This window comes from Lampris incognitus, chromosome 3 (assembly GCF_029633865.1).
Source record: "Lampris incognitus isolate fLamInc1 chromosome 3, fLamInc1.hap2, whole genome shotgun sequence".
Classification (NCBI taxonomy): Eukaryota; Metazoa; Chordata; class Actinopteri; order Lampriformes; family Lampridae; genus Lampris; species Lampris incognitus.
In genome coordinates this window covers 24,544,558-24,557,092 of record NC_079213.1, presented here as the reverse complement: position 1 = coordinate 24,557,092, position 12,535 = coordinate 24,544,558, and the positions used below count along the sequence as shown (strand labels likewise).

The 12,535-nt window shown below is 46.0% G+C and overlaps 1 protein-coding gene across 1 annotated transcript in view; it reads left to right on the top strand.

Moving 5' to 3' along the window:
• Window positions 1–12,535, top strand: part of lrmp (lymphoid-restricted membrane protein) — a 65,965-nt gene that overhangs the window by 40,076 nt on the left and 13,354 nt on the right. Inside the window, exons 20-25 of the mRNA XM_056276693.1 lie at window positions 3,305–3,404; window positions 6,195–6,372; window positions 8,227–8,317; window positions 11,483–11,529; window positions 11,790–11,875; window positions 12,166–12,392. Coding sequence (XP_056132668.1) covers window positions 3,305–3,404; window positions 6,195–6,372; window positions 8,227–8,317; window positions 11,483–11,529; window positions 11,790–11,875; window positions 12,166–12,392 — 729 coding nt within the window. The remainder of the gene's footprint in view (window positions 1–3,304; window positions 3,405–6,194; window positions 6,373–8,226; window positions 8,318–11,482; window positions 11,530–11,789; window positions 11,876–12,165; window positions 12,393–12,535) is intronic.

Below are 12,535 nucleotides of genomic sequence, written 5' to 3'. Positions count from 1 at the left end.
AAAATATGCGGAAATACTCAATGACTTGACCAACTAGCAACTGTAGACACCCTGCATCTGTAGGTGGAATTCTCTTTATTGAGTCAAGTGACATTTCTTTGGCAGAAGCTTCCTAAGATCATGCCTGCCTTGCCAACTCCCACCGTTCAGAGTTGGAGCTTGATTTCCTTGAGGAATACTGCAGTCCTCAAGCCCATTGCCATTGCAATTGACCACCTTCAAGGTCAGACCTCATGTTACTATGGTGAGCTCATACATACCTACCCTCTTTTGCTGTAAGCGTCAAACCTGCGGTACTGCTCACATATCTTGCAAGCCACCATAGCTGACTTTGAGATTCAGTAGCTTCTTACAGCTGAAGACTGATGGTCAATAAAGCCATCCTGACTACAGCAACCCACCCATTTTTCAAGATGAGGTGGTTGCCTGCCAAACTAGCTACAGAGAAGAAGAGGATACATTACCTGTTTCTGCACTCAGCTGAAAAGCTTGGCCTTGTGTCAGAAGTGTCAGAAAGTGAGACTGCCTCATCGAGCACTGCTGAACAGAATGAAGACGATTTCTTCATCTTCTCTGACCAGGGTATGGGTAAACTACTCTCACTTGAGTGTCTTAATGTTAAACTGCAATTTCATGAATTACTCATCAAAAATGAATATTCATCAATTAAAAATAAATGAGGAAGGTGTCCAGGTAGCGTGGCAGTCTATTCTGTTGTCTACCAACACTGGGATCGCCGGATCGAGTCTCTATGTTAACTCCGGCTTGGTCAGGCGTCCCTACAGACACAATTGGCCATGTCCGCAGGTGGGAAGCCGGATGTGGGTATGTGTCCTGGTCGCTGCATTAACGTCTCCTCTGGTCAGTCAGGGCACCTTTTCAGTGGGGAACTGAGGGGAATAGCGTGATCCTCCCACGCACTGTCTCCCACTGGTGAAACTCGTCACTGTCAGGTGAAAAGAAGTGGCTGACAATTCGACATGTATCGGAGGAGGCATGTGGTAGTCTGCAGCCCTCCCTGGATTCATAACCACCTTCTTTCCCTGTTTGCCTCTACAATTTCTAATCCCAACAACAGGAACTGGGAACCAGTTGGGCAGAGAGTGTTGCCCAGCCACACCAAAGCAGAATTAGAGACACTTCACTTTCTGGAGGACCCCAGAAAGGACCTTTACTCACTGGATTCATATCCACCGATCAAGCTACTCTTTGTGAGATTCAACACCACTTTACCATCATCGGCACCAGTTGAGCATCTTTTCTCCTTTGCAGACATGGTTTATCACCCGCAGAGAAGGTGATTAACAGCTGAACTGATGGAGAAATTAGTTGTGCTGAAAAACAACTGAAACGGAAATGGCAGGACTGCAGTGTTAGGGGTGTACACACAGGAGTATACACTTCATACAAAACTAATAATGTCTTAGTCCTGACTTGATAAACAGTCTGTTAGTGTCTTCTCTTCAATCAACTTTATGATTAATTCATACTGCTCTTTTCTGTGATATAACCAGTGGCTTTATGTTGCTCATGTACATGTTGCTCCACACTTTAACATGGTGACTAAAATATGGCAAAATAAGTCAACAGTACAGAAGTCCCATTGCCCTGTAATCTAATAAACACATGCTTTGTTCAGAGCAGACATATTCTCACAAACCTTTGTTTTTCTCATTTCATCTCATCATCAGCCGCTTCTCCGGGGTCGGGTTGTGGTGGCAGCAAGCTAAGTAGGGCACTCTAGACGTTCCCAGGCCAGATTGGACATGTACTCCCTCCAGCGAGTTCTGGGTTATAATAACTACCCCGGGGTATATGCCCGGAAAACCTCCAAAGTAAGGCACCCAGGAGGCATCCTAATCAGATGCCCAAACCACCTCAACTGGCTCCTTTCGACATGAAGGAGCAGTGGCTCTACTCCAAGCTTCCTCCGGATGTCCGAGCGCCTCACCCTATCTCTAAGGCTGAGCCCAGACACCGTATGGAGGAAACTCATTTCAGCCGCTTGTATCTGCGGGCGCACCCTTTCAGTCACTACCCAAAGCTCATGACCATAGGTGAGGGTTGGAATGAAGATTGACTGGTATATTGAGAGTTTTGCTTTCCAGCTCAGCTCCCTCTTCATCACAATGGTCCAGTACAATGTCCACATTACTGCTGATGCTGCACCAATCCGCTTGTCAATCTCCCGCTCCATCCTACCCTCACTCGTGAACAAGACTCTGAGATACTTGAACTCCTTCACTTGAGGCAACAACTCATCCCCAACCCGAAGGGAGCTATCCATAATTTTCCGGTCGAGAACCATGGCCTCAAACGTGGAGGCGCTGACTCTCATCCCAGCCATTTCACACTCAACTGCAAACCGCCCAAGTGCGTTCAGGAGGTCACGTTCTGATGAAGCCAACAAAACCACATCATCTGCGAAGAGCAGAGATGCAATTCTGAGGTTCCCAAATTGGACATATTCCTCACCTTGGCTGCGCCTTGAGAGCCTGTCCATGAATATCACAAACAGAATCAGCGACAAGGGACAACCTTGGCAGAGTCCAACACCCACCGAAAACGTGTTTGACTTTATGCCGAGATTGCGGACACAGCTCTCACTTTGGTTACACAAGGACCGGATGGCTTGTAGCAACTCTTCCGTTACCCCATACTCCCTGGGGGGTACTGCAGGAGTATGTTTTTCTTACAGGATGTAAAAACAAAGGTGTCTAAGAATATTTATGTAAAATATGTAGAAACTCTTTCTAAAAGGTGAAGGTATATAATGAGCGTTTCCCAACCTTGGAAAACTGATTTCCAGTTGAAGACTGACAGGTCATTTTTATTTACAGATGAGGCAAGTTGGAGACATTTGAAAGCAAATATGCACGATCCATTACTATTCATCTGCTTCAATTTTGTATTGTCCTTGATGTTTATCAACTTATTTTCCTTACTTCATGAGTACCTTGCCATTGGTTTAAATCGATTATCTTGACTGCGGGGCATTCTCGTGTTAAAGGTTACTGGAGTGTGAATATAAAAATGTTTGTTTTTGAGTTCCTGAAAACTCAAGTCCCTAACTTTTTCCAGATTCATCCACAATGCCTTGGCTGTCTGAATTTACTAATGAGGCAAATACCTTGCACTCTGTGGCAGTTATTATAGTGTAGTGGCTTTTCTTAGGCAATGGGTTTTCATTTCACAGGGGGATTCGCTTTTATTTATCGGTTGTTGGCTGGCTATTTATTAGGACTGCTTATTTGATCTCCACCTGATTCCTTTGTGAATATTTGTGTGTGTTTGTCTTTGTTAGGAGGAGAGAGAGGTGCAGTTGAACGCCCACTCACAAGCTGTAAGCGTTGAACACCAGGAGACTGATGATCCCCCTGACCCCTCCCACTCACAACACAACGGTTAGTCTCACTCTCTTCCGTTATTTGCTTTTGTCAAGATGCTTATAGAATAAGAGTTCAGCTCCTACAATAAGCTGTGCTAAGTTTCTGGCTCTAGCTACAGCCCACTTGGTCAAATTGTGTTTTATAATTCGACAAATCGCACCGGCCAACACTGAATTTGTTGGGTTCACACATTAATAGATATAGGGATGGATGAACTGTTCAGCGAGTGATGTTAAAAGGTTTGGATCCTTGTCCATCTTTTTGTGGTCAAAACCTGGTACATGGTTGGACTGTAATTCAATACATGGCAAATGGCTGTTAACTTTTCAAGAGTCGAGATTCAAAAAACTTTGTCTATCACATAATGACAGAAAATTGTCTTAGGGCTCACAAACAACATAAAAACATACACCCATGAAAGATTCACATAAAATTGTATTCAAACACGAACAATTCCATAATTAAATAAGAGCATGTGTGCAAAGCTGTATTAAAAGGTAGTGGCAATCCATTTGGCCTTGTTTAAAAGATATTGCAGTGGGAATGAAAGAGTCTTTAAGTTCTCTTTTTGGCCATAGGTGCTCTGAAGCGTCCGCCTGATGGGAGTTGCTGAAAAGAGTGGCAAAGGGGGTGTGAAGGGTCCTTAGTGTTGGAGTCTGCCTTTCTTTTTACTGTGTGACTGTAAAGGTCTGAGAGTTGGGTTTGAGTGGTGCTGGTGATTTTGGTTGCATGCTTGATTATTCTTGTAGTGAGTTTTTTCTTTCCTCTGTGAGGATGACGTACCCGGATGCAATGTTGAATGTGCAGACTGATTCAATGAGTGACCGGTACACTGCTTTTAAAATGTCCTGCGACATTAAAACCTTTCAGCCTCCTCAGGAGTAATATGCGCTGTTGGGCCTTTTTGTAGACCCTGTCCGCATGCTGTGTGAAGGACGTGGTGGTCGATCTCTATGCCCAGGTACTTAAAGCTCTACACCTGTTCCACCACCCGCCCCTCCTGCCTGAGTGGTCAGAGAGAGGGTGTCAGGTGCCCGGTGTCTCCCGCAACACAGCTCTTTGGTCTTACTAATGTTCAGTTCCTGGGAGCTGTCCTGGAACCGGAGGACCATGGTGTCCACATACTGCCTGTATGTGGACAGGGAGCGCTCGTCTGTCAGGCCGGCCACCAAGGCCATGTCATCAGCATATTTAAAAGTGACAGTCCGTTGCTGTTGCAGGTGATTTCGTTTGTGTATATGGAGAAGAGGATGGGTGATAAGACACAGCCCTGTGGGGGACCAGTATTTAAAACGATGGTGCTGGATTTAAAACTGTTCACTCTGACATGTTGGGGTCTGGCCTTAAAAAAAACTTTAATCCATAAAACCAGTATTATGTTGGCTTGTAGTCCTTGGAGGCGGTGCAGAAGTGTGTCTGTGTTTACTGTATTAAAAGCAGATGAAAAGTCCTTGAGTAAAATCCTGACGTATGGGTTTGGAGAGTCATGGTGCCCTACCACTGTATCCAGAGGAACTCAGCTGGCATCCTCAACCCATGTTTCACTTTGTAGGCAAACTGGAGCAGGTCCAGTCTCTCGACCACCATGGTGGTAAGCTCCCCGGCAACCACCTGCTCCATGCATTAGCAGAGGATGGAGGTGAGGGCTACAGGACTGAAATCGTTCATGGCCTTGGCATGGGGCTTTTTGGGGACAGGGATGATGGTTGTCTCCTTCCATGCCCTGTCGACAAAGCTGGCATTCAGGAACAGCTGGAAAAGCTGTGCCACCACACCACCCAGCTAAGCTGTGCACTGTTTCAGTACATGGCCCTTGAGCCTGTCCGGGCGCGTTTCTTGGATGTAGTTTGGAGAAGATAAAAACGACTCTCCACTCCTCCACACTGATTGGTGCAGGGGCGTAGCTGGTGTTGGCCAGGGTCCAGTCCTCCATGGGGTCAGTCCTGTTGAACCTGGCATAGAAGGTGTTCAGCTGCTCTGTGAAGGGCTGGGCACTATATTTTGGTTGGTTTTTGAGCTGTGCCCATCAATGCGTTGAGACCCTGCCATACCTCCCTCACATTTCCTCTGGTGAACCTCTCCATCTTATTTTTGTATTGGAGCTTGGCCAGTTTAGTTTTGTGCTTCAGCTTCCTTTTGAGTTCATCCATCCATCCATCCATTATCTAAACCGCTTACCCTGCTCTCAGGGTCACAGGGCCTATCCCAGCAGTCATTGAGTGGCAGGTGGGGAGACACCCTGGACAGGCCACCAGGCCATCACAGGGCCCATACACACACACACACACACATTCACACCAAGGGACAATTTAGTACGGCAGATTCACCTGACCTGCATGTCTTTGGACTGTGGGAGGAAACTAGCACACGGAGGAAACCCATGCAGACACAGGGTTAACATGCAAACTCCACACAGAGGACAACCTGTGATGACCCCCAAGGTTGGACTACCCCAGGGCTCGAACTCAGGACCTTCTTGCTGTGAGGCAACCATGCTAACCACTGCACCACCATGCCGCCCTTTTCAGTTCATTGACAGTGAAATCGGGTGTCAACAGTGGACCTATTCTAATTTTTACTTTTTCCAGTACCTCTTTTATTTAATCATTCCATGTTCAAGAAAGTGTGCTTGTGCCGTGATGGCTGTTACTAATTTTTGTTTGTTTTTACAGGAGTGCAAGCCCGAAATGTAAATGTGGAATTTCATTGCACACCCTGGTCACTTCGGCCCCAGTAAAGCTGTATAGGCATCAGATGAAGCCATTTGGTTTCGCTCACTATTTTATGTTTGTTTTGGTCCCACAGATGCGCAAAGTCATGCGGCTACAGAATCCTTTTATATTGGCTCAGCCCAGGACCCCGGCAGCTCATATGGACAAAACCAAATCATAACACCCGAGAACACTCCTCCCAGGCTGGCTGAGATGGTACAAACCACAAACACCTCAACTGGGCCAGATGAGACCATTATTCAGTGTGGGAGGTGAGTGAAGAACACTGTCTGGAAAAAGTCTGAATGGACAAGGTGCAGAAATTGGTTCAGCTGTCTTGAATGACCCATACCCTTTTACGACTGACATGAGGCTGGTGCAGGTGCCAGCTCTTAAGCCTACTCTCGAACCACACTGGGTGTTTGCACTGCAAAAATAAGACTTGTTCGCAGCTGGTAAAGTTGGCTCCATTCAGAAATAAATAAATAAACCTGTGACGTCAGGGCCAGAAGGGGTAATGTCATCATCTAATGATCAATTTATAATTGTACTGTGATTGGTCCGATGATCACAAATCATCTGAACAACATCACCACGATATCCCAGCCACGCCATCAACGCTCAGTTTTGATTATTGACACTGTTATTAATAAAAAGTATACACGTATTACCACAATAGACTGTGTTGCCAAAATTTACTTCTTGAATTTTACACAAAAGTATGATTCTCCGTTGTAAACGGAAGATGAGTTGATTGGAATCAGAATGGGAGTGGGAAACACTGGGAGTGTTTATTATAACTGGATTTCTCTGAAAATAATATTCAGGCTATTACCAATGGATTCTTTTATTAATACTTGTGGTACGGTTTTGTATTTGTACTGTTACAAACAACATCCGCTTAAAAAACATCTTCTGAGTACGTAATCATTTGCTTGTTAAACTGGTGGAATCGCAGGCCGGTTTCTTGAAAAGGTTTGCTGGTTCCCTGGCCGAGCACCGGTACCAGCCCCTGTGTGGGTGGAAAAAAAGGGGTATCGGTCCTCCGGCCCAACCCCACAGTGAAATGAACGTCCAACATTTCTGGCTCATTTATCTTGTTTTAAACTCGAGATTCTTTGATGGATTTACCATTTAAAATGAAGTCGCGTGAATCCGGCAGGCTTACTTAGATGGCAGTTCATGCATATGGTCAGTTGGCCGAGCATCAGGGCTCCTAAACATACTGCTCGTCCAACTCTGTGGTGTTCCTCTTCTTTATTTGGACAGGGGATGTGGTGGGTGGTAGAGACAGTTTATAGCAAAGACGGAATGGATCGCACACGTTGCAGAACGTTATAGACGTAGCATACGGAAAGAAGAGCAGGGACATTGCGAGAGGGGGCGCTGTAAACAAAGCAGGGATAGCGGCTTAGAGGGATCACGTTGCAAAGAGCAGAAAAGGTTAGGGTACAAGAAGTAGAGAGGTTTACAGACACGGGGATCAGAGAAACTTTTATGGCTGGGACGTCGCCTCTGGGCTTCATCCAGGGGTGACTGAGGTTGCTTGTCTACATGTTCCAGAGATAGCTGTCCAGTCATTTTGCCTGCACGGTTTCACCGAATAGCTCCAAAAAGGTTTCAAAGCTAACAGCAAAAAGCTAGCCATATCAGTCAATGAAGCCGACTGAGATCATTTTGTGTGATAATATTCAGACGCAGTAACTATTATAGGTACAGAATTCACAGTTTAGGTTGTGATTGGGCTTAGCTGTGTCATTTCCTGTCGACTTTGAACAAAATTTGCAAGTCAAATTACAAATTACAAACTGCACAGGGTGAATGGTATCTCTGCAGCCGCACTTTGCATACCCACAATACACCCATAGACGGACATGTGCTGTGCCTCATCTGTGCCGTTTCTATCCCCTACATCTCTTTCTCTCTCCCCCCCCCCCCCCCCGTGCCACAGTCATTCCCAGCTATAATACTCACCAAGTGGACAGAGAGAGAGAGAGAGAGAGAGAGAGAGAGAGAGAGAGAGAGAGAGAGAGAGAGGCAGAAAGGAGAAGTGTGAGAGAGTGGTGGGAAAAACACAACCATTTCTACTTGATAACTTTTACTTTTGACCTTTCATCTCTGCTCAGAGCTCAGCCAACCACAGAAGACCCCAGAGAAGGAGCGGGAGTGAAAGCAGAAGGGACGGACCCGACAGTGGTTGACATGAGCTGTCCCAAGGTCAGTTCTGCAGAGGAAGTAGCTTACTGCATGCAGGGGTACGACTTCCTCTGTATGCTTCAGCAATCCAGCTCTCTTAACTTCCCCTTCCCTTTTTTTTAGTTCTTGATACTCTTTCTTACCCATATATATGCATGTATTTACTCTCTATTTCCCCTTCTCTTTCTGCCACCCTCAAATGTCGGAGTAGGTGTGTTTGAAGTGAATGAAGTGTGGTGGGCAGGGCAGGGTAGGGCAGGGCAGGGGCTGGCTGTCCTCGAGACTGGCTGAGAGGGAGCCCTCCACCCGGGAAAGAGGAGGAGCGGAGACACTGGGTTTGGGAGCGGGGCTCAAATAAAAGGAGTTAAAAAAAAAACCAGACTAACTAAGAAAAAGCCAGACCAGAGCGTTGGGTGGCTTGTCGTGTCTTCTGCTACGCCGAGCTAATTTCTTAGGATGGGCTAGACTCCACTGAGCCGGGTTGCCAATGCAGGCAAGTACAGTGTCTCGGATACGTACGGGTGTGAAATGTTGCTGTCACATGTTTCTCAAGCTACCCTAACTTTTCTTTTTAACAAATGTGTGATTTAATAACGGCAATTGCTCATTTGCAGACATCTTTTAACAACTGTTGTGAAATGCTTTACAGTTTGCAATGTAGAATTAAAAAAAAAAGAAAAGAAAAGCGATTGACCAATGAGAACCAGTTAGATAAGTAGTGAATAGAGAAGAGGAAAGAGGGGAGGCGTAATGTGAATAGAATGATTAAAAACACATTGGAGAAAGGCCTGCCAGTAGACACGGGATCTGAGATGTGATTGGAGAGATGAAAATGTAATTTTCTCTGTCCACAATCGTCAAGCAGGACAACCGTAGTCTGATGCCAAATCCCTGCTGTCACTTATCTAACCATGCACTTTCTGTGTGTGTGTGTGTGTGTGTGTGTGTGTGTGTGTGTGTGTGTGTGTGTGTGTGTGTGTGTGTGTGTGTGTGTGTGTGTGTGTGTGTGTGAGAGAGAGATTATACAGTGAAATTGCTTTTAGGTAATCTTGCACTGTCACGTTCCACAAAGACCAGATACCATTCCCTTTTTCTTTTCTTTCCCCCCCCCAATAGAATGACTTGCTGAACCGCTGTTGTAATTGTGTAGCTGCAGTTGGCTCTCTCCAGTGCTGAGAAATGTGTTTTGCTTGTGTCATCCTCGCCTGCCGCGTGCTCGTTGAGTCGCTGGACTTCCAAAATAGTTTGGGAAATAGTTTTGAAGGAGAGTCGAGAGCCAAGCGCTCACACTTTGGTGCTGTTCGGCTCAGCGACATGCTCTGTTTACTGCACGTGTGTGTGTGCGCGTCTCCAGAATAATTTGGTTATATTCAAATAGACTTGACTTTGTTTCACTTGTAAATAGCACATGTGGGCTTTGGGTCTTTTGTTAACTTTTTTTAAACTGAATCATGAAGGTCGGCCATTAGATTTCTTTGGTAGGGTTAAATACACATTACAGTTTTACATGTTATTGCAGTATGAGTGTGTTACTTCAGCTGAAAGTATGAGTGGCAGATAGAAGCCGACTGCATCGGTGTTGTGCAGGCAGTTTGCTGAAGGGTCGTGAGGTTTTGTTGTAGTTTTATGTCGTGGGCCATTTTCTTAAAATTCCCGTTTTCTTGTTCTTTATACATCAAAAGAGAATCGTTTGGGTTTCCGGGTAGCGTGGCGGTCTGTTCCGTTGCCTACCAATACGGGGATCGCCAGTTCGGATCCCCGTGTTACATCCGGCTTGGTCGGGCGTCCCTTGGCCGTGTCTGCAGGTGGGACGCCAGATGTGGGTACGTGTCCTGGTCGCTGCACTAGCGCCTCCTCCGGTTGGTCAGTGCGCCTGTTTGGGGGGGGGGGGATAGCATGAGCCTCCCACGCGCTACGTCCCCCTGGTGAAACTCCTCACTGTCAGGTGAAAAGAAGCGGCTGGCGACTCCACATGTATCGGAGGAGGCATGTGGTAGTCTGCAGCCCTCCCCGGCTCGGCAGAGGGGGTGGACCAGCGACCGGGACGGCTGGGAAGAGTGGGGTCATTGGCAAGAAAAATTGGGGAGAAAAGGGGGGGGGATCCAAAAAAAAGAAAGAAGAAAGGTTTATAGATTTGGAGTCTGTATCCCATCTTGAAAGGCCGTCAACACATAATTGGTTGACACAACTCCTGTTCCATTAATCATATCAGAAGTGTGTCTTTTCCCAGGGTTCAAAAGTAACAGAGCAGCAGCAGCCATATTTAGATTTTTTTGTATCCTTCTATTGATTTTTGAACAGTGTTGCTACAAAACATTGTTATATTTATACAAAATGTTCAACTGAACTGGTTTCATACATGTATAAACAGAAGCTGTTATAATGGGGTATACAAACAGTAGGAGAAAAGCAGCAGTATGTAGATATTGTGTCTGTGTGGTTTTGTGTTGGATAAGATAAAGATGTGGCTACATGAGGTTGAGTGTTTGTGAGTGAGGTTTTATTCATGCTGAGACGTAGTAGTGTTTGTCAATATGTGGTTATTCTTATGTACAGCCTCTTTACACAATATCTTCTTGCATAGCTCGTCTCTCACCTTACTGCACTGTGTGTCTTTGTGTATGCTTGCTTGTGTGCGTGCATGTGTGTGTGCATGTGTGATTGTGTGTGTGTGGTTGTAGGTGCATAATCCGCCTCCTCTACTTAGCACTGTGCCAGTATTACGTGTTTTGTGAGCACCCTACACCACAGTGGATGCACACACGCGCACACACACACACACACACACACACACACACACACACGTGCAGGTGCATGCACACAGAGCTGTAGGGCTCTCCAGTGAAGGTCCACATTATATAAAGAATCATCTCAATATATCTTACTCACACTATACAGAGCTTACATAGCATTTCAGTGCCATGGGACAGGTAGGCTACATGCATGGGACATATATTTGTGTCTTTTTGTGCATGTGTGGGTGTGCTTGTGACACACACACACACACACACACACACACACACACACACACGTGTCTGTCTTGTAATCATTGACCATTTCCTTTGATGCAGAACATAGGAATGCCACAGGGCCATCTGCGTTTTTTCTCACTCTTCCTTTTATCTCACTCTCTCTCTCTCGCTCTCACTCTCTCTCGTCCCCTTTTTTTCCATCTTTCTCTCTCAGCGTCTGAGCCAGGACCAGTCGGCAGACAGAGCAGTAGCAGAGGACAGGTAAATGGCTCATAGGTGGCTATCAGATAGCTGGACCAACATCTGCACAGGACTCCCATTATGGCTGTCTTACATTCAGCTTGTCTGCTAGCGATTCTTAGCGTCAAATTTCTGAGAAAACCTTTTTTAAAATTATCATTATTTATTTAAATGAATTAAGAATGGGTAAAAAGAAAAATTGTGCATACAATAGATATGAGTGAAAGTGGTGGTGACAGTATCATTGTTCAACTCTGAGTTTGTGCGTTTGTGTTTTCCAGCACCTGCCTGCTGCCTGTGCTGGTGGAGGAGGAGGAGGGTGTTCATGATCTGGCCGAGGCATCCACCGTAGCAGTCAACATGGCAGGTGGGAGGAAATATTTCTGTGTGTTAGAGAGTGAGTGGGTAGAAGTTAAGCAAGAGGGTGAGTTATGCACATGCCTGTGCCCTTAGAGTGTGTGTGTGTATATATATGTGTGCGTGCATGTGTGTGTTACTTACTTAGGCATGGGCACTTATAGCCAACTTTTGAGAGGGGAGATGCTAAGCAGACATGACGCAGCATGGACAATGCATCTTCCAACAATGCCGTTTGCTGGCTAATTCCTCCATCAAAATATGCCCTCTGATTCTTTTTCTTTTTTCTTTTTTTTTTAGCGTCTCCAGGAAGGGACAGCCATGCCAGCGACGGAAAGACCCCTACTGAAGTCGGTAGCTCTCCTCAGTCTGCGACGGGACCGAGCGTCCCACACACCAGCCAGTCCTGGTGTGGTGGGGAGGGCACACCCACTGGCCTCGGCCAATTGGTAGACAATGGTTTACAGGAGCCCCCAGAGGCCATAAAGGACTCCCTCGCGTCACAGGGCAAAAATAAGAGGGAACTGGTAAGACCGCTCTTATTCTTGTTTTGTGTTGAATTAGTAATGTCACACATTTGTACTGACGCAGGCTTTAATACGTGTTCCTGGGTATGCTCACAGTGTTCTGCACTCTGCTACTTTTGAGTAAATATGACCGGAAGTCAGCT